Genomic DNA, 25,623 nt, shown 5'->3' with positions numbered 1-25,623 from the left:
ATAGAAGCCTATTGTGATGAAGTTGGGATCAAGCATGAGGTCTCCACGACATATACTCCTCAACAAAATGGTGTAGTTGAGAGAAAGAACCGGACATTGATCACTCTTGCAAGAACAATGCTAGAAGAGTACAACACCCCCAAAGCTCTATGGGCGGAAGCTATCAACACCACATGCTATGCATCAAACTGCCTATTCCTTCAAAAGTTCCTTGGCAAGACACCTTATGAGTTGCTCAATGGGAAGAAGCCGGACGTCTCCTTCTTTAGGGTGTTTGGTTGCAAATGCTACATCTACAAGAAGCGGCAACACCTAGGGAAGTTTTAAAGATGTTGTTATATTGGTTTTGTTGTTGGTTACTCATCAAAGTCCAAAGTATATAGAATATTTAATCATGCCACCAACTTGGTTGAAGAAACATATGATGTTGAATTTGATGAATCTAACGGCTCCCAAGGAGCACATGAGAATCTTGATGATGTAGGTGATGAACCATTGAGGGAGGCTATGAAGAACATTCCAGTTGGAGACATCAAGCCTAAAGATGATGTACAAGTAATTGATCCACCTTCTTCATCAAATATGCTACAAGATGGTGATAAAGATGGGAGAGTAGAAAATGAAGACACTCATGTCTCCCATGATCAAATGGTGGTACAAGCACAAGATGTTGATGCTCCACAACCTCCTCCTCAAGTGGTCAATAGAAGAAACACACCTCTACTACAAGATCATCCACAAGATCTCAGCATAGGGAGTCCATCAAAGGGTGTAATGACTCGCTCACAAAAACTTACCTCATTTATTGCACATCACTCTTTTGTCTCTTGCTTTGAGCCTACTATGGTAGAAGAAGCTCTTCAAGATCCGGATTGGATAAATGTCATGCATGAAGAGTTGAACAACTTCACCTGCAATGAAGTTTGGACTCTTGAAGAGCGACCAAAAGGAGCAAGAGTCATTGGAACAAAGTGGGTGTTCTGCAACAAGCAAGATGATCAAGGCGTAGTTGTGAGGAACAAGGCAAGACTAGTTGCAAAGGGGTTCCCTCAAGTTGAAGGTTTGGATTTTGGAGAGACCTTTGCACCGGTTGCAAGACTAGAAGCCATTCATATCCTCCTTGCATATGTATCACATCATGACATGAAACTATATCAAATGGATGTGAAAAGTGCATTTTTAAATGGCTTTATTAATGAACTAGTCTATGTTGATCAACCTCCTAGGTTTGAAGACCCTAGATATCCTAATCATGTTTATAGGTTGTCCAAGGTGTTATATGGGCTTAAGCAAGCCCTAAGAGATTGGTATGAGCGCCTTCGGAACTTCCTCATTGAGAAGGGCTTCACCATTGGGAAGGTTGACACCACACTATTCACCAAGAAGCTTGATGGGCATATCTTCATTTGTCAAGTGTATATTGATGATATCATCTTTGGATCATCAAATGAAGATTCTTGCAAAGAGTTTGATGAATTGATGTCGAAAGAGTTCGAGATATCAATGATTGGAGAGCTTACATTCTTTCTTGGTTTTCAAGTCAAGCAAATGAGAGAAGGGATTTTCATCTCTCAAGAGAAATATACAAATGATCTTCTCAAGAGATTCAAGATGGATGAATGTAAGCCAATCAAGACACCAATGCTAACTAATGGACATCTCGACCTAGATGAGGGAGGTAACATGGTTGATCAAACTCTCTACCACTCCATGATTGGTAGCTTGTTATATTTAAACGCATCTAGGCCCAACATCATGTTTAGTGTGTGTATGTGTGCTAGATTTCAAGCTAATCCTAAGGAAACTCATTTGATTGCCATTAAAAGAATTCTTAGGTATCTTAAGCACACACCAAGCATTGGCCTTTGGTATCTCAAAGGAGCTATATTTGAATTAGTTGGCTATTCCGATTCGGATTATGCCGGTTGCAAAGTGGATAGAAAAAGCACACCCGGACGATGCCATTTGCTTGGTAGATCACTTGTGTCTTGGTCCTCCAAGAAATAAAATAGTGTGGCTTTGTCCACCGCCGAAGCGGAATACATTGCCGTGGGTGCTTGTTGTGCACAAATACTTTACATGAAACAAACTTTGCTAGACTATGGTGTAGTTCTAGAAAAAGTATCTCTTTTGTGCGACAATGAAAGTGCGGTCAAACTTGCAAATAATCCAGTTCAACACTCTCGCACCAAGCACATAGATATCCATCATCACTTTCTTAGAGATCATGTTGCAAAGAATGATATTTCATTAGAAGGTCTAAGGATCGAGGATTAATTGGCGGATATCTTCACTAAACTGCTAGATGAGGCGACTTTTTGTCGATTGCGGAATGAGCTCAATGTGCTTGATTTTAGTAACTTCACTAAAAAATGAGCTTATGTTGTCCCTTGCATTGTAATATACAACATGTTTAATCTTTGGTAATGCATATAGGGCTTGTCTAACATGGTTAAGATAATCACCATAAAGTGTGTGAAGAAGCTTAACCTTAGATCAAACTTGACAAGCAACTAGATTTACTTTCAAGTATTGCATTGCACATGCATGAATGTTGCTTTGTCGTTTATCTTCAATTACCCTCTTATTGCCTATTTTCTTAAAAGAATTATAGCCTAAGGCAAAATATTTTTAAAAAATTTGAGGGTTTGAGAAAGGTCACTCACATCAGTCCCAATTGGTGTTTATTTGGATCTTATTGGAGTTGGGACTTGATTGGGAACAGGCAGCACGAAGAACTTTAAAGATTTGTAGGAAAAGGAGTGACCGAACGCTGCATCGGACTCTGAAGTCCAGCGTCCGGTCAGTTCACAGGAGGTGAACTGCTGCTAAGAAGGAGTGACCGAACGCTAAAATAGTGCTTTCCCAGCATCCGGTCAGATGGAGAAAGGTCACTCATATCAGTTCGATCAAGCGAAGAAGACGAAGTTAGGATCGACCATACTCTGCCTGCGTCTGGTCAGTAGTGATCGGACGTGTCTTGTGCAGTTCCAAGGGTTTTGAACCTCTCTAGAATCAACCGGACGGTGGGTGGCAGCGTCTGGTCGCTGCCACCAGAGCGTCCGATCAGTAGAAAATGTGCGGTTTCTGGACTCTTTCCTGTTTCCTTTTCTGTTACGTCATGGGGGCCACCATATAACCAAGATTGAGCTACGACCTGACCCAATCCGCTTGTGTCCGCGCTGACATCGCCGCCTCACCTCAAGCCGCCCGCGCGCCACCGCGCCCTCTCGAGCTCGTGCGCCGCCGTACGCCACCACGCCACGCCTCCGTAGCCTGATCGCGCCAAGCGACCACCACACAGCCGCTCCTGCCTATGCCCTAGCTTCACACCGCCGCAACTGTGCTACCCTGCTCCCGCTGCCTGCGCCTCTGCTCTGCGCCACCTCCCCACAGCCGCACCACTGCGCCCTGCCAGCGTCGTCGTCCTACCTTCAACAGAGCCACGCCACTGCACCAGCGCCGCCACCGTGCCTGTGCCCTAGCTCGTGCCAGTGCCTCCCCTATCATATTGTTTCATGCGCCAGTGCCCACATCGCCTCTCCATGGCCGATTCCTCGCTGAACTTTGCAACCCTAACCCTAGCTTCAATGCCAACCCGGTGGTTGCCCGATTCATTCCTTTTCTCATCGATTCATCAGTTCGTCAGGTAGCAAGCCCTCATTTGTGATTTTGTATCTATTTTTTGCATTCTTAGGGTTTCGTATCTCTAGATATATTGTATTTATTTGTATATCCTATCTATTCTATCGTGCAGCGAGTCGGTGTCGTTGTGGTCTCTTTGGCAGTTGACAGTTAACTCGGGGCCAAGCTCGCAAGTACGGATCGAGGCCAAGCCTCAGAAGTGACAGTTGGCAGTTGATTCTTGTTAGGGTAGTTGTTCTTTTTAGCTTCATCAGATGGCTCATGTCAAGAATGTCGGAGGAGGTCCCAGGGATGAGGATCCGAGGCCCCGCTTCCCCAGCATACAGATGCAAAAGGCAAGGCAACAACAAAGCTAGGAATGAGGAAGCGCAAGTACCTTGATGAATTTATAGCGAGAGCAACCACAATTGCAGAGGCCGCAGAGCGTGCAGAGAGAGGAGGTGCTCGGAGTGGTGTTGTTATTGCAGATCAGCTTTCTCCATCTACGAGGGCTACAATTGAGCAGGTTGAGCGCTATCATGGTGGTCCAGCTAGGACTCTCATGGTTGGAGGCTGGCGTGTTGCTATTGATGAGAGTCAGTCTTAGGGGGAGCCTCAGCAGCAGCCACAGCCAGTAGAGCAGACTCAGGAGGGAGAGTAGGCCAAGGAGATAGAGCAGGCACCTCAGCCATAGCTTCGCCGCTCTGGTTGTACCCGTGCTCCAGTCACACTAAGGTCAGAGACACAGTGGAGGGGTTCACGTCCACTGCCTAGACCACAGGGTCCGCCTCCAGTGACTCACTTGGATTTGAGGGCCGCCATGGCCAAGCAGGTTCAGCAACTCAGATTTGTGGACTTTGAGCAGTGGTTCCCGCCGAGGAGGGATGACCGAGCTTCAGAAGGCTTCTACACACCTCTGTAGGAAGTTTTTTATAATACATATCTTAACAGTGGGGCAGTATTCAGATCTCAGAGGGTGTGCAACATTGAGACCATTGTAGCAGCAGCTGGAGAGCATATTCGCCCTTACCTACCAGGGCTAATAGATTTACTTGGACGAATAGGCTTATATGTTCTATCTTGAGTCCATCAGTTCTATGCTACACTTTGGATTGACCCGCAGCACAGATTCATTCACTTTGCCTTCAGAGGCAGAGATTACAGGCTGATGAGCACTAGGGTCAGAGAGATACTTAGACTTCAGGAGCAGCCTATTCGGCTACATGAGGTTTGCTATGGATAGACAGCGCCTCCCAGACATCCTCACGGCGATCTTGTGCCCCCTACAGATCTAGTTCGCCAGTGCTTCACAGAGCCTTTCAGTGAGGGGTCGAGCAAGACACCCAGTGATCTTACTCCTACTGCTAGAGTGCTTGATGCCATTATGAGGAGGACACTACTTCCGAGGATGGGGTATCACGAGGGCTTGACTCGCATATAGTTATGGTTACTAAACTCTCTGATGCAGCAGACAATGTTTGACATTTGGGATCTCCTTCTATCAGAGATGGAGGATACTATTGTAGAGGGGTTCAAGGATCAAAAGCAGCTACCATATGCTCACTGGATTACATTCTTGATCCATAGGGCAGTTACTGTGAGGCCACCTGAGATGCTGATAGAGTATAGTGGTGCTACTCAGAGTTCCCTACATACAACATGACTCAGATGATCCGTCATAATGCAGTGAGGACACCCAGCCAGCCGAGCCGACATCTAGAGGTGCCAGAGACTGTAGCTCAATAGGATGAGACCATCAGGGGCATAGCAGCTATAGAGGAGGAGTAGCTTGATGCTCAGCAGGAGGGGATGGTCGAGAGCGACCCCAGCGATAGCTCAGATGAGGACTACCATGATATTCCTCAGATGCCTCCACGACGACATGACCATGAGGCCAGTAGCTCTAGTTTAGCTCCACCTACACCACAGACAGACCCCACTCTACTTGCCATCCTTGAGCGGATGAGGTAGGATCAGGCTCGCCAGGCATAGGAGACCGCCGCTACTTTCGCACAGTTTTAGACTCGGCAAGATGAGTTCCAGCGATAGCAGCAGGCGATCCAGCAGCAGCAGTAGGCCATGCATCAGCAGCAGCTTCTCATGTAGCAGCAGCTACTTGGGTTTATACAACATGTTATGACAGCCATTGGGGCTCCACCGCCACAGCCTTTACCCTAGATTGACCAGTCTACCACCACTTCTATGACTCCAGCATTATAGCCTAGTGGGCTTCAGAGTTAGGGACAGCCACTAGTATAGTTTGCTTCACCTACAGAGTAGGTGTCTCAGTGGTTTGCCTCGCTAGTGCTAGCCCCGCAATTCACACCTCTTCAGACGGGCTTCACACCAGCTCAGACTTCCTCACTCCTAGTGCCAGATAACTCAGTCTCCAAGAGCCTTGGAGCAACTTTCAGTGAGTTGACAGGGCAGCCTACTCCTCCATATTTACATGTCCTAGGTCCTTCTACATTTGCACCTATTACTGGAACTATAGAGACACTCCCTTCTTCTATTGCATCATCAGAGTCACCTGCTTCAGTGATACCTGCACAGTCTACGGCCACTCCAGTCCCTGATCTGACCCAGACCGCTTTAGCATTGCTTCCAGCTACAGAGGGTCAGACTGCTCAGAGCTCTGGATCAGATGATGATGGCACACAGTTCTAGCTCGCTCCTTGTACCTCAGCGCCCGACTCATCCGCTGTAGCCCAGCCGACCGACCCTTAGGTTTTGGTGTTTGACGCCAAAGGGGGAGAGGGATTGAGTATGTTAGTCATAGGGGGAGCGATACATTTAGGGAGAGTCTATCTATTAGCTTATCTATTACATTTGGTTTTTATGTGTGATACACTATTATGCATTCGTGTGTGTTTACTTTCATGCATCAAACTATATTTATGTGATAGTGATATCTACGTGATCGTGATATTTGACATGTGTGCTCTCTACTTTGAATCTTTTATATGTCATATCACTAGTGTTATGCTCATTTGCTTTGCTTCCGCGTTTTACTCCGATGCAAATGAGCTTTATTACTTGTACTCATGCTTATTTCATATCTTTTGAGTACATCATGTTGACTTGGGTCATATAAGCTTGCCTAACTCCTTTGTTCTTATTGTCAAAAGCTTATATGAACCAAGCATGTTAAAAACCTCAACTCTTTCACATACTCGAGGTGGTATTGTCATCAATCACCAAAAAGGGGAGATTGAAAGCATCTAGGCCCCTAGTTGGGTTTCGGTGATTAATGACAATACATGATTACTATGAATAATGTGTATTTTGTAGAGGCAATTAAGTTAGGTCATGGTAATGGAGATCGATTGGGCTATCATGGTGGTCATGCCCCTACGATGGAAATCATTTCAGTTTTCAAAGGATGGACGACAAGGTTAAGGATGGACTAGTTCTAAGTGTCGATTAGAGTGGAAGAGACAGTTAGAGTAGTTTAGGACTTTGTTTTTCCTTTGGCCGTACTATTAAAGGGGGTATGGACGGGTAGCTTGACCTAGGTGAGTCTAGTGAGTTAGGTGTGGTGCACACTTGCTAAATCTAGCACTAGGTAGCTCCTAAAAAGCCATTAGATCCATTGGAGCAAACTTCATTCACATATGATCGAGAGTTGGAAGTGAATGGAGGGTCAAATACTGACCGAATGCTGGCTCCGGGGTGACCGAACGCTGGCGCAGAGTTCGATTAGTTTATTTGATCAAGGTGAAATCGTCTGGTGCGACCGGACGCTGAGAGGTGAAGTGACCGGACGCTGAGTCCTAGCGTCCGGTCGACTCCAGTAAGGTTCCAGAAAGGGAAAATCACGACCAAACACATCCGGTCACAACTTAAACACTAGAGTTCGGGGAGAACTGATCGGAGCGTACGGTCACCCCGTAGAGGCACATAACGGTTCGTTTTTCAGCCATGGTTATAAATACTTCCTCCATTCGTGTGTGGGGGTACTTTTGCTCATTCCAATAGCTGAGAAACACCTTTGAGAGTGCCAAAAAGAGCAAGGTCCTAGTGAGGTGATTGAGATTTGAGAATCCCAAAGAGAGCCCTCATTAGTGAAAGCAAGAGAAGCAAAGTGTGCATCCACCCTTCTCATTAGGCTTGTCGTGGTTAAGTGAGAGTTCGTGCTTGTTACTCTTGGTGATTGCCATCACCTAGATGGCTTGATGGTGATTGGGAGTTTGGTGATCATCCGGCGGAGCTTGTGGATGACCCAACTCAAGTTATGAGTGGTTGTGGGTGATTTACCGCGACGAAGTGTCAAAGAATCAACTCGTAGAGAGCACTTGATCCTTGCGGGGATCAAGGGGAAGATACACCCTTACGCGGGTGCTTCAACGAGGACTAGTGGGGAGTGGCGACTCTCCGATACCTCGGCAAAACATCGCCGCGTTCCTCCTTCTCTCTTTACTTTGTGCATTTATTTTGAACAATTCAATTCTTGCCATTTATATTTATAGAATTGTCATGCTAGAGTAGAATTAGAACATAGATTGCTAAATTTTTGTGCGGTAGATAATAGAAACACTTTCTAGGCATAAGAGGTTAATTGGGCTAACCGTATGATTTAATTATTGCAAAGAAATTTTAAATTAGTCTAATTCATTCCTCTTTTGAGCACTTTCAGTAGGATCTTGCCGGAGCATCAGCGTGTCACCACCCCTCGTGTCATGGCCCGCACAACTGGATGGTTTACAGTGGGCCGGCCAACTGGATGGTTACAATGCACGTATTATCTCCTGTTGGGCCGGCCTATGTGTGGCAATGGAAGTTTGGTAAGATAACACAGAATGGCCACGTGGGCCATCAAATAGTTTTGTTGGCTGGCCAACAGCCTATAGCGAGGGAAAAAAAATTATAACCACAACTTTTATTATGTAATACTATGTTGATTCTAACTCTGTTTGCACCAATATTACATTTTCTATTAAAGAGTATTATAAAATGAGATCCACGTTACATGTACTTAGTCAACTTTAATACTAGAACGTGCGGCACATTTTAAATGTTATAACTTATGTTTGTACTAATGTGATAACTTGACTTAGTGACTTATTTACTACGCCACATTCGCACAGTAGGAACAGGGGCATTTTTACTGTAGGGGCGGCTGGGGTTGGGGGCGCCCCTACAGTGGGCGTCCTCGGGCCCCAGCCGCCCCTACAGATGGCACTGTAGGGGCGGCTGGTAACCTGAGTCGCCCCTACAGTTGGGGCTAATCTATAGGGGCGGCTCAATCACCAGCCGCCCCTGCAGTGACCATTTTGTAGGGGCGGCTGCCACCAGCCACCCCTGCTGTTCTACTGTAGGGGTGGCTGAATTATCAGCCGCCCCTACTGACGATGCACGAATAAATAGCAGCCACCTCTTCTTTCACCTCGGGACATACTCTTCTACCAAAAAAGGGTTGGGAGGCCCTTGGCTCCTCCTAAAAATTGCTCTACTAAGGGGGAAGGTTTTGATCTCAAATCCTTTGATGAAGAGGCTCTAAAAGGTAAGGAAATGCTTCTACAACTCTTTATTTGAAGTTTAATTCGTTGGTTAATAAGTAATTTGATTTTTGGTTTTCTCTCTCTTCTATAGAGCTTGAGCTAGTTATGAGTGAAATTGGACCCTAATTTTTACTATACTATGGTAAATTAGGTAGGGAAGTAAGATTGCACCCTTTGTTAGTACATCTTTGTTGATTTTAGTGTAGTATTAGTGAAGTTTGATGCATGTGTCATGAAACCCTATATCTAGATCTAGGATTTTGTTTTTTTAATCTTTTTCAATTTTTTCTTTATGTGACTAGGGTTTGCATGTAGGTGAATGTGTAAGATTTTAATTGTTGCTAATGTGTAAAATATCCTCTACCATGGCTACTAATTATCATTTAATATTTATTTTGATTCCTTTCTATAATGTGTGTTTATAATTTATTATGGATAAATAGGCCATTAATTAATTATCCTCTACCATAAAATTGGAATGGAGTTTGCATGAAAGGTAGTGGATGAAATATTAAATGTTGCTAATTGTTTTCTTTGAAATTGTTTATTTGAACCTATTAATTTATATTTTAAAATATTTATGCATTAATAGTCAATTAATTAACTATCCTCTACTACCATGGTGCGTGTCTCAGGTATATACAATTATTCTCGAGTAATATTCTGTTTTTGGTTGTTTTGTTTCTATAAGATGGACTACAGGAACTCTTCGATGTATGGTTCGTTAAGACACGATGCTCTTTTCCGTGATGAGGTGGACAAATTCATCAGAGCCGTAGAGAAGCATGCAGCGACATTGAAAGAGAATAGTGACACGATTATTTGTCCCTGCAAAGATTACAAGAACCTTATTGCATTTCGAGATGTGAGTACCATCAAAGAACATCTGATTAGGAGAGGATTTGTTCCGGACTACACAGTGTGGATTCATCACGGTGAAACAGTGGTTGTTGATGACAGCGACGATGATCTAGCTGATGAAGCTGAAAACCAAGCATACTTGTCCCGATTCACAGACGATCTTGAGCAACAAATGGATCATGACTATGGCAATCAACAAGGTGGTGGCTTTGGCAATGAACAAGGTGGTGATGATGCTAGTGGTGCTAGGAATGATGGCGAAGCACATGAGGGGGATGCAGATGACGGTGACAACTTGGACGAAATACTTGGGGCCTTTGGACCAGAAATATTAGAAAAGAGCAAGAGAGGTCTAGAAAATCTTGAGAGGGTGACAAAAGCATCGAAGAAGACTATGTATGATGCTGAGAAGGGCTGTCTAACATACTTCACACTGCTACGTTTTGTGCTTGAGCTACTCATCCTGAAGGCTAAGTACGGCTGGTCGGACTGCAGTTTCAATGATCTGTTGTGCCTCATGTCACGGTTGCTCCCACAGCCGAACATAGTTCCCGCCAACACATACCAAGCAAAGAAGGTTATAAGTCCACTCACATTAGGGGTTGAAAAAATCCATGCATGCCCCAACCACTGTATCCTTTTTCGGTGTGGCACATCGTTCGAGACTTTAGATACATGTCCTAGGTGTGGGGCTAGTTGGTACAAGAACAATGACCTTCAAAGTGGGGTGGAAGCCTCCACAGGAAAGAGGAAGAAGGGTGGGAAGAAGGTGGTGCAAGAATCTCAACCCCAGAGGAAACTCCATTAGGCAATGATGCAAATAAGAGAAGAATTCTTGCCCTGGTTATGTGGTACTTGCCTGTGACCGACCGCTTGAGGCGTATGTTCCTAAACCCTAAGGAAGCCGCACTGATGACATGGTGGGATGATGAGCGCAAGGTGGATGATGATACGATCGCACACCCGGCCGATTGTAGCCAGTGGCAATTGTTCGATGCCAAGTACAAAGCAGAATTCAGTGATGACCCACGAAATGTACGGTTTAGCTTGAGCACCAATGGAATGAATCCCTTCAATGAGAGGATGACCGACCACAGCACATGGCCAGTCATCTTGACCATGTACAACCTCCCAACATATTTGTGTCAGAAGAGGAAGTACCTTCTCCTCACCATTCTTATCTCCAGCCCTAAACAACCAGGCATTGATATAGACGTGTTCTTGGAGCCTCTGATGCAAGAAATGGAGAGGCTATGGAGGTATGGGGAGCCGATGTACGATGCGTTCTAGCGGGAGGACTTTATATGCAAAGCAATAATATTTGTTACTACCAATGATTACCTCGCGCTGTTTGCCCTGTCTGGACAGTTCAAAGGCAAGACTAGATGCTTAGTCTGTTTGGATGGTACTAAATGGGTGTTCCTAGATGAATCCAGAAAGATAGTTTACATAAGGAACCGGCGCTTCATAAAGACAGGTCATAAGTACCATGGCAAATTATACCTAAGATACTATGACAACATCCCAGAGGATGAACCCCCTCTAGAGAGACGTCGTAATGGAGAACATGTGTTCAGAATGGTCCAAAACATACACGTCGTCTATGGAAAGAAGAATCCGGATGAAACGATTAGAGATAGAAGCACACCTCCCATCGAAGGCGTACCATTCAAGAAGCAATCGATCTTCTTTCAGTACCTACCTTATTGGCCAGACTTGGAGGTCCCCCATGCCATTGATGTGATGCACGTGCAGAAGAATGTCTTTGAGAGTCTCATGGCTACCTTGATGGACACGGGCAAGTCAAAGGATGGTCTCAGATCACGAAAAGACATGGTGCAACTGAACATGATGCGGGAGCTTTGGCCGGTACAGCAAGATAATGGCAAGTACAGTCTTCCCGCGGCTAGCTTCAACCTAACCCTAGACGAGAGGAGAGCTATATGCAATTTCCTTAGGGGGGTCAGAGTGTCGACTGGGTTTTCGGTGACCCCGAAGAAGCTAGTGTCAATGAAGGACCTATCATTAACATACTGCAAGGCTCATGATTGTCATGTGATGCTGACAGTGTTCCTACCAATTGCAATCAGGGCTATAAAGCCAGAGTTCCTAAAGATGGCCATCACCCGCATGTGCTACTTCTTTTCGAAGATCTCATAGAAGACGATTCGCAGGCAAGAGCTAAGTGGCCTACATGAATTCATGGTGGAGACCCAGAACTAGCTAGAGATGTGTTTACCTCCCGCTTTTTTTTTGATATAATGGTACATCTCATGATTCACCTAGTTCATCAGATCGAGGCGCTGGGCCCTTGCTTCTTGCATGAAATGTGGTCCTACGAGCGGTTCATGTCGGTTCTAAGCCGATACATGCATAACCGAACACACCCAGAGGGCTCCATGATAGAGGGTTACAATTCCGAAGAAGTCGTCGAGTGCTGCCAAGAGTGGCTAAAAGTACAGAGAGGGATTGGTAATCTCGATTCTCGTCACAAGGGAAGGCTAGCTGGGAAGGGCACAAGTGGTAGGAAAGTGTTCCTCGACAATGATTACAGAGAGGTGAGTCGGGCACATTACAGTGTCTTGCAGAGTATGGCAGTGATGTAACCGTACATTGATGAACACATGGCTATCATTATGGCCGAGAGGAATGGCCGTTCAGATGATTGGGTCATGAAACAGCATAAGCAACGCCTAACATCATGGTTGAAGGACCAGAACATATAGCCTGGAGAAACCATAGATTCTATTACCATCAGTCGGTTGGCGGCCGGGCCATCGAAACAGGTGACGTCTTGGAATGCTTATGACATCAATGGGTACACATACTATACCGACACAAAGGACAGGAAATCTGTGAATTAGAACAACGGCGTCCGAATAGAGGCTCTCGATGGAGTGGGGCGAAAGGTGTTGTACTTTGGCATAATTGAAGATATATGGGAACTTGACTATGGAAGGGATATAAAGGTGGCCCTGTTTCGATGCCGCTAGATCAAGCAACATCAATTAAATGAGATCGAATAGAGAGTCGTCGACCTCTAGAATGTAGGCTACCAGGATGATCCTTGGGTGCTCGCTGAACGAGTCACGCAAGTCTTCTATATGCCCGACCCGCAAAGTAACCTCCCCCCAAAGAAGAAGACAAAGCACGTGGTGGCCTCTGGAAAACAACATATCATCGAAGTTGATGGCGTGGACGATGTTGAAGCTTACAATAAGTGTGATGAGATGCCGCTATTCACAGACTTTTGTAAGAAGATCGAGGCTATGGAAAAGAACCTGCCCAAAGATGTATTGCCATGGGAACGAAAAGGTGTCAAGGAGAAAGTTATCACGGTGGGCTAGCTAGTTTATGTAAGTGTGTCAGTGTTCGTAAGACTACATTCATGTATGTGTGTGTGAGACTACATTTATGTATGTGTGTGAGACAACATTCATGTATGTGCGTGTGAGACTACATTCATGTATGTTTGTGTGAACAATGTATACTAAGAATTTAACAAATTATGAAATTACCAAAATAAAAGTTGTAGATCTCCATGAGTTATTCAACTTTGGTATTCATTACTTTTTCAGTTGAAATGATTTGGGGGTCCAAATTTTGGTTCGAACTTGTCATTTTTTCAAATTTTAAATTTGAAAGGTTCAAATTTTGTCAAATGACAAGATGACTAAAATAAAAGTTGTAGATATTAATGAGTTGAACAACTTTGGTATTCATCACTTTTTATGTTGAAATCAATTTGGGTCTCAAATTTTGGTTCAAACTTGTCGTTTTTTAAAATTTCAAATTTGAAAGGTTCAAATTTTGTCAAATGACAAGATAACCAAAATAAAAGTTGTAGATCTTGATGAGTTGAACAACTTATGTATTCATCACTTTTACATCTGAAATCATTTAGGGTTTGAAAATTTGGTTTGAACTTATCAAATTTTAAATTTTAAAATATGTAAAACATTGTCACATCCAAGTTTGATCAAACTTAAATACTGAAGCATGATTTTAGAAATTTTTAGGAAAAGAAACCATCACATTTGGAGTTAGTATGATAGATAACAACTAGTTACAAAGTTTACCCACAGATTAAAAAGAGAAATCACACTGTTCTAGATGATCCTTACATGATCATTGTGAACAGTGTGATTTCTTTTTTTTAATCTGTGGGTTAACTTTGTAACTAGTTTTTCTTCCTCATACTAACTCTAAATCTGATGATTTTTTTCCTAAAATTTTCTAAAATTATTCTCTATCAATTTATTTTGTTGGTTTTGTCAATATATACATATGAAAAGTTTGAGCAATTTAAATTTTGAATTTTAAAAAAATGTAACTTCAGACAAGATTTTGGTACCCCAAATGATTTCAGTTGAAAAAGTGATAAATACCAAAGTTGAATAACTCATCAAGATCTATAACTTTTATATTGGTCATTTCTTCATATGATAAAGTGGTAATGACATTGTTCACAAATATGACACATCTCTCATAAGGTTTTATAAACTATATGAGACATGTGTAAGATTAATGAACAATGTATGCTAAGAATTTGTCAAATGAAAAAATGACCAAAATAAAAGTTATAGATATTCATGAGTTGAACAACTTTGGTATTCATCACTTTTTATGTTGAAATCATTTTGGGTCTAAAATTTTGGTTCGAACTTGTCATTTTTTCAAAATTTCAAATTTGAAAGGTTCGAATTTTGTCAAATGACAAGATGACTAAAATAAAAGTTGTACATATTAATGAGTTGAACAACTTTAGTATTCATCACTTTTTATGTTGAAATCATTTTGGGTCTCAAATTTTGGTTCGAACTTGTCATTTTTTCAAATTTCAAATTTGAAAGGTTCAAATTTTGTCAAATGACAAGTTGACCAAAATAAAAGTTGTAGATATTAATGAGTTGAACAACTTTGGTATTCATCACTTTTTATGTTGAAATCATTTTGGGTCTCAAATTTTGGTTCGAACTTGTTATTTTTTCAAATTTCAAATTTGAAAGGTTCAAATTTTATCAAATGACAAGATGACCAAAATAAAAGTTGTAGATATTAATGAGTTGAACAACTTTGGTATTCATCACTTTTTATGGTGAAATCATTTTGGGTCTCAAATTTTGGTTTGAACTTGTCATTTTTTCAAATTTCAAATTTGAAAGGTTCAAATTATTTTAGTAGTATTGATTTTAATTTTTTAAAATTTAATTTTTTTTTCCCATTTTTTAAGGTTCAAATTTTCAATTTTAAACTGTTGTAGTTGTCTTAGTTATTGGATATGTAAATATATATATAAAAAATAATTATAAAATTTTGTATTGTTTATTTATTATTTACATTTCAAAAATTCATTTTGATTTAGATTTTTGAAAAAAATCGACTGTAGGGGCGGTTTATAACCTCAGCCACCCCTACAGTGCTCTGAGGTATATCTGTGACCGTCGCTGTGGCCACCCGTTAAGTGTTGGGCGAAATCTCCTGTGGATGCCGTCAGGCTGCCCAATTCCTCAGCGGCTAGGGTTCCTGCAGCACGAAGGCACCGAGGAAGGCGAGGACCGCAGGCTCCCGACGCGTCTCCGGTGGCCGGCCCCCTCCCTCTCCCTCTCCGCTCGCCCAGATCCTGAGCGAGGAGGCTAGGGTTCCCACCGCACCGAGGAGGCGAGGACCGCAGGCTCCCAACGCGTCTCCGGCGGCCGGCCCCCTCCCTCTCCCTCTCCGCTCACCTAGATCTAGAGCGAGGAGGCTAGGGTTCCCGCCGCACTGAGGAGGCGAGGATCGCAGGCTCCCAACGCGTCTTCGACGGCCGGCCCCCTCCCTCTCCCTCTCCGCTCGCCCAGATCCGGAGCGAGGAGGCTAGGGTTCCCGCCGCACCGAGGAGGCGAGGACCGCAGGCTCCCGACGCGTCTCCGGCGGCCGGCCCCCTCCCTCTCCCTCTCCGCTCGGTAATCTTTCGTTCCTTTCCTTCCTCAACCTCGCAAACATCAGCCTCACTGGCTCCATCCCTGTTGAACTTGGCATGCTACATCGGCTTAAGGTTCTGCATCTTTCTTTTAGATAGATGATCGTCAAGCGGATTTTTAATGGGTCAATCAGGAAATAGATTTGGTTAATGTATGGAGAATAGCTTACTATATGTATCTGTGTTCATCCATGGTTTTAGTGTTTTGACTTTCTATTCCAAGATGATTAATTTCCATCCATGGTGATCCCAACCTGATTTGTAGTAGAAAGTCTGCATCGCTCTTTTGTTTCTCCAATGATGGTGATGATGCTTTTGATGGGTCCATCGACGAACTACAATTTTCTTATGTCATCATTCCAACAAACAATTCTGGGTACTCCATCACTACTTTTGAAGTGATGATGTAGATTTTATATTGGCCAATCATATCGGTTAGTACTAGCAGTTACTAATGGCATCTCTAAGACAACTAGCTTGCATTGTGTGGTATTTTCGTGGTTAGGTTTCCTATCCTGTGAGTCTGGGACAGATATTGTTCCATGTGAATTCAGGATTGTGGTAGTGGAAAGCTCATACAATCGCTGTTTTTTTGGCTAATATAAACGTGGATTTGCTGTGGTATGTAGAAGCCACTTTCCACTATTGAAATAGGTGATCAATGCAACTTTTTAAGATAGCATATCATGTAGCTGTCTGAAAAAGGTTCTGCTCACAGGCCCTCTTCCAACTGCCATAGGAAACCTAACGAGGCTTGAGGATCTTGTCCTCAGTTCCAATAGCCTGCCTGGGGATATCCCGCCAGGACCACTACAGAATATGCACATCATTGAGGGGTTTGCTCTTGCCAAGAATGACCTAACTGGCCATATACCACCAAGCCTATTCAATAATACGCAATCCATAAAGCAGATCAGCTTGATGAATAACAGCTTATCAGGTCCTGTACCACATAACCTAGGTTCCTTGCCCAAGTTGGAATTCCTATACCTAGGGTACAATAACCTATCTGGTATAGTGCCCCCAACCATCTACAACATGTCAAGGATGCAGTGGCTTTATCTCGCACACAACAACTTTGCGGGTGCCATTCCTACCAATCAAAGTTTTAGCCTTCCTCTACTGAAGATATGGGAACCAATCAGCTAACAGGACGGATTCCATCTTTTCTTCGGAATTATCTACACTATTTATGCACAACAATAATTTCTCTGGCTCAGTACCACCAACACTTGGGAATAACATCCTAGCTCTTGAGAGGCTTGCTCTTGGATCGAATAATTTAGATGGGAATCTTAACTTCTTGTCTTCCCTTTCTAATTGTAAGAATCTCCAGGTCCTTGACCTGAGCTTTAATTCTTTCATAGGGGGGCTCCCAGATCTTATAGGGAACCTATCAACAGAGTTACTTTGGTTTAGTGTAGGTTATAACAAGTTAACAGGTAGGCTTCCATCAACACTGTCAAACTTAAGCCATCTTGAAACATTAAATATTTTTAACAACCTATTCACAGGAGATATCCTAAATTCTATCACAATGATGCAAGACCTCATCTTACTTAGCGTCGATAACAATGACTTGTCTGGCCCTATACCGACAAATATTGACATGCTGAGGAGCTTACAACAGTTGTATCTTCCAGGAAACAAATTCTTTGGCTCTATACCCGACAGCATTGGCAACCTTAGTGTGCTAGAACAAATAAGCTTACCTAGTAACCACTTAAACTCAGCTATACCAGCAAGCTTCTTCCACCTGGACAAACTTATTTCTTTAGATCTTTCTAACAATTTCTCTGGTACCATTCCCATGTTCCTTGCCAATTTCACGGCCTTGACATCCTTGAACCTCTCCTTCAATAAGCTAGAAGGGAAGATACCAGAGGGAGGTATTTTTTCAAACATCACGTCAATATCTTTGATTGGAAATGCTGAGCTATGTGGATCTCCCCATCTTGGATTTTCTCCTTGTCTTGAGGACTCTCACTCAAATAAAAGACACCTTCTAGTTATCCTTCTTCCAGTTGTCACTGCTGCATTTGTCTCCATTGTTCTTTGTGTCCACCTAATGATTAGAAGGAAAGCTAGTGTCACTGATCCAGGCAATGCTGTAAGACAAACATTAGTTACCTACCATGAGCTAATTTCTACCACTAATAACTTTAGCGATAACAACCTTCTGGGAACGGGAAGTCTTGCAAAAGTTTTCAAATGCCAACTGAGCAATGGTTTGGTTGTTGCAATAAAAGTTCTAAACATGCGACTAGAACCGGCCATTAGAAGCTTTGGAGCTGAGTGCCATGTGCTTCGCATGGCTCGACAGCACAACCTGATAAGAATACTAAGCACTTACTCCAAGCTGGACTTCAAAGCACTCGTGCTCCAGTACATGCCCAATGGCAGCTTAGACAAGCTCCTACACTATGAAGGTACATCAAGTAGCTTGGGATTCCTTAAGAGGTTGTTGGTGTTGTGTGTGTTAACACTGCATGAAAGCCAATTGGAAAATGGCAAAAGTCTGATTTAATCTAGACAAAAGTTTAGCTCTTTGACAAAGTGGCAATGACTTTGGTAATAATAAGGATTAAAAAAGATTATAAACACATTTGTGCAAGTGTTAACACTAAAATAATGATAAATAGGAGTACCGTTGCTAGCTGGATCTCTATCGAATGATTTTGATCCGTGGTTCTGTGCTGATGAGACTGTACACTGTAGATAATTGTATAAGTCAGTATAGCTGTGTTTACACTTGGTACTCGTCAAGCGTTTATGTGCTGATGAGACTTGACACTTGATAACTGTAGATAACTGTACATGTTGGGATTTAGGAGCCGAGGAAAAGGAGACAAAAGGAAGCACCTAGTTCTCCAGAGTTTACATCCAAGAAAATTTGATAGCACTTGGTTCTCGTCAAAATTAGTCCGATTATTGCCACCATGTTTATCATCTGGAATAAGATCTGGTCACCTACATTTTTCACAATTCAAACAGGAATATGCACTCAGTAATTTGCGGTGATTTAGCTGCCGGCCATCCTACAAGTAAGGATAAGGCCATAGGCATCACAAGTAGATATGTATGTGTAGTTTATGTACCTGGTAATAACAGCCCAGTCATGTGCCTCTGGAGAAAGAATGTAGCATACTTACAAAATTCCTCCTGCTGCTGGAGCTACACTTTTGAACAATGACATAGGCACCGGCGAATGGATTCAGCAGCGTCACGGACGCCGCCTCGTCCATGAGCGCCATCCACCCACACAAGGAGCCGCACGCCACCTTGCCGCGCACGTCGAGCAGCGTCTTGGACAAGACCTTCTTCTCCGGGACACAGTAGAAGCCGACGCGGTCCGAGTCGGGGTCGAACGGGAGCAGCAGGAGCAGCCTGAAGGTCGCGAACGGGACGGCGGCGCGCCATGGGGAGCAAGCAGATCGGAAGGACGCCGCGTCGTGGCCTGATGCGAGACGCTGCCCGATGGACTCGAGGAGATCCTCTGGCAGGTCGAATCTCCAGTCAGGGAGAGGTTCTTGGGATTGGGAGGCTGAGCCATGGAAGACAGATGATATCAACTATGGTTCACGCAAGAAACATCAAGCGAGGGCGATGGAACACGTGAGCCTAAAACCAAATGAAAGGAGGAAAAAGCTGTCCCTTTTGCAAATGCAAAGAGGGGAAGTAATTAAATGTAGGCATATTTGGCAAGGTTCTCAGAAATATAAAGAGGTTCCTTTTGTCTTAATTCTCTTTCCTTCTGTGTTAATTCTCTTTCCTTTTGCTCATTGCCATGTATGCTGGTGCATGCAAACATGCAATGTGTATATGGATAGCACAATAATTTTCTACTTCCTATTTTGTCGTGATTCCTCTATCACATGATAGACAATATCAATCAAGGAGAATGGCACGATCAATCAGTAATTAAGATATCGTGGGATCGTAGGCGTGGGCAGACGGACGAACCAAAATAAATGTCGCACTAAAAAATATCCACACTTTGTTCTTTTTAGTTGTAGGAGATTTGGTTAGACCTATCCTTCAGTGATCATGTTAAGGCCTTGCTTGTGTAGTGTGAAGGCCCTAATAGGCTTCCATTTGCTTGCGAATTAAGGACTTGTGTATTCACCAATATTGGTACATCGAGCCGGACGCACGCACGTCGGCAAAGTGCTGGTAAGGGGCCGTGCTAGGCTGCTTCAGCAGCCCTCACATGATCTTAGGGCAGCTCCAACAATTGGCTTTTAAGCTAGCTTTAAGTATTTTTTCTTATATTTTAATATAAGAGAGAGAAAATAGCTCTTAATCAAGAGCTAAGCTCTTGCATACATTTCAATGTTACATGACAGTGTCATGTGGAGCTATTCATGTTAGCTATGTGCTAAAAGCTAGCACTGTTGGAGAAGTTGGCTTAAAGCTAGTAATTGGTTGTAACCATTGCGGGTGCCCTTAGCCTCGCGGACAACCCTCCTGAACACAAACACCAAGGCTTGTTGGAGGTGCTAAAAGCATAGTACTCAATTTATCCTACTACTAGATAGCACAACCAAAAGTGTGTACCAGGGCTCTGAAATCCTCAATTTCTTTCGCCACCCACATATAATTAATGCAGATCTCTTTCTTGGCCTCGTGGACGGACGAAGATCAAGCGAAAGGAGCTGTCGGCCTGTCGCCGTCGTTATTTATCCTACCTTAGACTATATGCAAAGTATCCTGCCTTGAGAATTCAATATTAAATGTCATTATCCCTCTGCCTTCCGTTTTCTATTCTGCTCCCTGTATCGAAATGTAGAATTAAATGTGAGTATGCTCTTTTAGATAATGACAACTTGTGAGTATGTAGTCCCTTTTTGTATCTTGTGAGTATGTAGTTTTTGTACTGAGTTTAGAACGTTTTTTTTTCAGTTTAGAAAGGTGATCTTGATCTAGTAGTGCAGCTAGCTTTAGTTGCGGTACTTTTATAATATCATATTATAATATATAATTTACATGTTGAGAAAATGTATGAACTTTTAAAATTGCTAGTTTGATAAAAAAATGTTTAATTTAGAACAAAACTAAAACGACAGGTAAGAAAACAGATAGATTATCTCGATGTACATGCTGAACACCTACTTCAAATAGTAATTTCATCCATATACCACCGGCGCACAAGATTAGGCTAGTAGCTATAGTCCAATAAAATAAAATGGGCACTATAATGTTTGACAAACATAAACATAAGCAAATCAGAGTTGCACACACATTTTTCAGTCGTCGTATCACAAGCATACACAGGTACATATACACACGTATACACGACAGATTACGTAGCCACTTATTCATCACGCAAATACATACATGTACATATATGTATATGCACAATCCGGCGGGCGTGTGGGCCCACCTCTCAGTCTCTCCATCTCACTGTCATACGAACGCGTAGATACATATACGTGTACAAACATACATACATATACATGCATACATACATGTGGCCGTACGTGCACGCACGTCGACGGGACGACGAGGGGATCAGCCGAAGAAGTGGTGCTTCTTCTCGCCGCTGGCCTCCTCGACCTCTTTGTGGTCCTTCTTCTTCTCGTGGTGCTCGTGGAAGGCGAAGCCGCCGGATCCCACGGCCGCCGCCGCCGCGACCTCCTCCTCGATCTTGTGGCGGTGCGCGTGCTCCGGGTCCTTCTTCGCCTCGTGCTTCTCGTACTATATACATGTACAACGATCATCTGTTCGTTCGTTCAATTCATATGTATAGGTAATATGGTAATAATTAACGATAATCGCCGGACGACGACGACGACGAGAGGTACACGACGACGTACGAGTGCGAAGGCGCCGGCGGCGATGGCACCGGCCTCGCCGAGGTGCTGCTTGTGCTTGTGCTCCTTCTCCTCCTTCTTGTACTTGTCGTACTCGTCCTCGCCGGTGGACACCACCTCCGTCACCGTGGTCTCCGTGTACTCGGCGGCCTCGCCGTACCCGCCGCCGGCGGGCTGCTCCAGCTGCTCCTCCTCGTCCTTCTTGTGGTGGAACAGGTGGTGGTGGTGGTGCTTCTCCTCCGCCATGGATAATGAAACCAAGATCGAGATGACCTTGTTGGAGGGAGAGCGACTGAGCGAGTGACAATTGGATCGATGGGTTGGTTAGTTGTTGCTTTGCTTGTGCTTGCTTGTCGCCTTGGCACTTGCTCGTCTTATATAGCCGGATGGAGCCGGCCGGCCCGTGGACTGTGGTGGCATGGACGGTGGAGATGACGGTTATTATTGTGATGCGAAAATACGTACACGTGTCATACGGTATGCACAAGACACTTATATATATATACTCGGATTTATAGCAATATTTTGAAAATTATTGTGGACATATATACTCTAACCAAAGGACCTCTAGCTGGACTGGACAGAGGGTTCCAGCAGGTCCTGAGTTCGAACCCCCACGGGGACGAATTTTAGGTTTGAGGGTAATAAAAACCTCTCGTCTGTCTCCACATTAAAGTACAGATCTAGAGTCGTTCCGTCTCATGGGGATGCATGGTATATGGGTGGGGCCAGGGTTCGAGGGTTTTTTCGCGAACTGCATGAGAAGTTCTTCTTCTTAATGAAAAACCGGTGGGGAGCTGTATATGGGTGGGGCCAGGGTTCGGGGGGGTTTTCGTGAGCTGCGTGAGAAGTTCTTCTTAATGAAAAACCGGTGGGGATGTCGCTCCCCGCGGCTCGTGTTTTTTTATATATATACTATGAGTACATTGCTCTAAGTCAAGTCCTGCATGCTTTATATGCGTTAACGCGCACGTACGTCCTCTAGCAAGGTGCATGTAGTAGCGAACGCAGAGATAGACCATAGGTAGGGTTCATTTCTCCTCCCCCTTTCCTCAGGGGCGGATCTAGCAGTGAGGCAGGTGAGGCTCGAGCCCCTCCTTGCACCTCCATAACAATAGAGCCTCTTCTAATTTTTTTTGGACATGAAAAAGAGAAAGGAGGGGCTCTCAAGGTTGAAGATGACTTCAGCCTCTCTTCCATTAAATCATAAATCCACCACTGCTTTTCCTCTATCTTCCCCTCTCGATGTCCTCCCTCTCTGTTAACTCTATGCAGCTCCAGGGGGGGGGGGGGGGGGGGGGGGGTATGGGTGCATGGTTCTAGTTACATACGCATAATTAATGTAGATGACAATTTCAACCTTTGCACTCAGGGCTATGGAGCGGCGTGCTACACATGGATGGCGGCACTGGGCTGCGGACAAGACCACCTTCTTCCTCTCTTTTATTTTAGGACTTTATTATAGGTCATCATAGTGCGTCAATAATTAAGAAGAATGATTTGTTATTGCTGGATCTATCAACATATACGCGGAAGGCGCCGGTCTTAGTAATATTATTGTACATAGAGCTCCAGCACGTGCGGGGCTTGAGCCCCCATAGCCCCCACGCTGGATCCACCCCTGGGTGCATAGTTCTAATTCCATACGTACAATGCGAATGACAATTTCAACCTTTGCCTCTACCAGAGGGCTATGGAGCGGCGTGCTACATGCGGATGGCGGCGTCAGGGAGCACAAACCTCCTATTGTTGTATTTTAGTACTTTATTATAGGTTGTCTTTCATAGTCCGTCAATAGTTAAGAGAATGTTTTATTATTGCTAGACCAACATATACGTGGAAGGCGGCCTCAGTAATATAGGTAATCGGCGCTTGGAGCACAAGCATTCCATTGTTCTATTTTAGGACTTTATTACATGTCATCTTTCATAGTCCGTCAATAGTTAAGATAATGTTTTATTATTGCTAGATAACATATACGTGGAAGGCGATCTTAGTAACATAGTTAATTGTACATAGAGCTCTAGCGCATGGGGGGCTTGAGCCCCCACATTGGATCCGCTCTTGAGTGCATGGTTCTGTTTTCAAATGCATATTGTGAACGACAGTTTTAACCTATGCACTATACTAGAGGGGGTACAATGAATGTTTATTAATCATTATACATTCAAAACATAATCCACGTACACAATTACCTACATATAAAATTAAGATATGTCAGCAAATCAATTCTCGATACGTCACTTTCCCCTACCGGGGTTGCCTATTGATTGCACCAGACCGCAAGAACTAACCGATGTACTAAAGACAAGGCAAAGCAATAATCAAACAAGTAAAAATGACTCGTGGACTACATAATTTAGGTGATTGATGGTACCATTTTCATCATAGTATTAACTAGTATTTTTTTTATTTCGCTAAGGAGCTTATTTGGATACCTTAGGGCTCCTTTGGATGACAGAGGGGCAAATGAGCGTGGATTTCAACACCAAAGGAGATTTTGACCCTGCACATGACATCCCCTCCCACTCCGGTGACAGTAACCTGCGGATGCCAAATTTCCCGCAGTGCAATCTGTGCACGGGAGCGAGAACATGGGCGTGGAAAGTCATGCAACTCCGGCGCAGAGCAGAGCAGCAGCAGGTAGGCGACGCCGGTGGCCACTCCGCTGGCGGCTTTGAGTGCAAGCGTGTAAACGGCCGCCCTGGCCCTGCATGAGCCACCACGCGTGGCCACTGCGCTCGTGCCGCGCCGCCCGGGCTCCGCCGCAGGCACGGCAACAGTGACGGCGCACAGACGACGGTGAGGTAGATGAGGAAGAGCGTGGCGAGGAGCGCGAGCAGCGCGTCGTGAAAGAGCAGCATGAGAGAGTAGTCTAGGAGGACGACCGCGAGGCGCGAGCACGGCCAGGGCCACGATGGCGGCGGCGCGGGCCAGCTCTAGGACGTACCCAAACGCGATGGTCAGCACGGCCCCAGACTTTGCCCTGGGCCGCGCTGAGCGCCGCGATCACGATGGCGCGTCGGTCTGCGGCGGAGAAGACGGTGGTGATCTTGATGGCGGATCCGGCCACAACGTCGGCGAGGAGGCAGCCGCTGGGGGCGAGAAGAAGTCGCTGGAGGTCGGACTAGAGGGCCTTGACGAGATCCCGGTACGCGGCAGTGGCTGGGTCGACGCGGCTGGTGGCGTCTGCGTCCAGCAAGCACAGCGGCGTCCAGCGGCTGCACGGACAGGGCGTTGCTGAGGAGCAGCGCCGCGGCGAGGGCGACTGTGAGGACCAGGAGCGGTATGAGGAGCACGCCGTTACGGCCCGAGAGGACGGCGCCGTGCTTCAGAAACATCAAGGAGCCATGGCCATGACGAGGCAGAGACGCTCGGAGATCCAGTCATCCAGTGAACGCAAGGGAGAGAACGACGGGGGAAAGAGAATCGCTGAGTGCGGAGTAGTTTTTTCTGCGTCCCAAAGTCGCCTCCGGAGGGAGATGACCGAGAGCCACCGAAAACAGGTAATAGCTTATAACTACTTCCAACGGGCAGCGATAAATATTTTTGTCTATTTCAATGAACGTACAAGTTTTTGGTTAGTATATGATAATTAAGGTGTAAATTTTCAAAGTCCAAATCATGAAACATATATACAAATAGGAGCCTTCAAAATAGGATGGAGTTGCATATATCTTCTATGATTGTCTATGCACTTTACAGATTGCACACTAGTTGTTCATGATATATGCACTACTACAAAATAGCACTTCACTACCGGCCTCATCACTACCAGAATTAGGAGAACCGACAGTGTTGACCCTTCACTGCCGGTTCTTGGCTCTGAAAACCAAAAATTGATTTGGGATGTGACCGAACC

General features: G+C 44.4%; 1 protein-coding gene and 1 pseudogene across 1 annotated transcript; both read right to left on the bottom strand.

The window, feature by feature from the left end:
- Positions 1–21,165: 21,165 nt before the first annotated feature.
- LOC136507896 (abscisic stress-ripening protein 5-like) lies at positions 21,166–22,125 on the bottom strand. The gene is made up of 2 exons (XM_066502490.1): positions 21,765–22,125; positions 21,166–21,645 (listed from the first exon to the last, which is right to left on the bottom strand). The coding sequence occupies exons 1-2, from the start codon at positions 22,005–22,007 to the stop codon at positions 21,460–21,462; spliced, it is 429 nt and encodes a 142-aa protein (XP_066358587.1). The 5' UTR covers positions 22,008–22,125; the 3' UTR covers positions 21,166–21,459.
- Positions 22,126–23,920: 1,795 nt separating this feature from the next.
- LOC136507294 (uncharacterized) lies at positions 23,921–25,102 on the bottom strand (annotated as a pseudogene).
- Positions 25,103–25,623: the final 521 nt, after the last annotated feature.

This window comes from Miscanthus floridulus, chromosome 15 (genome assembly GCF_019320115.1).
Source record: "Miscanthus floridulus cultivar M001 chromosome 15, ASM1932011v1, whole genome shotgun sequence".
Classification (NCBI taxonomy): Eukaryota; Viridiplantae; Streptophyta; class Magnoliopsida; order Poales; family Poaceae; genus Miscanthus; species Miscanthus floridulus.
The sequence above is the reverse complement of the archived record's forward strand: the minus strand, read 5'-3'. Positions and strand labels throughout refer to the sequence as shown.

Excerpts from the sequence above, each read along its gene's own strand:
- LOC136507896 (XM_066502490.1), bottom strand. The coding sequence starts at position 22,007 with ATGGCGGAGGAGAAGCACCACCACCACCACCTGTTCCACCACAAGAAG. Across the intron at positions 21,646-21,764 it reads CCGCCGGCGCCTTCGCACTC|TACGAGAAGCACGAGGCGAA; the intron begins GTACGTCGTCGT and ends ACATGTATATAG.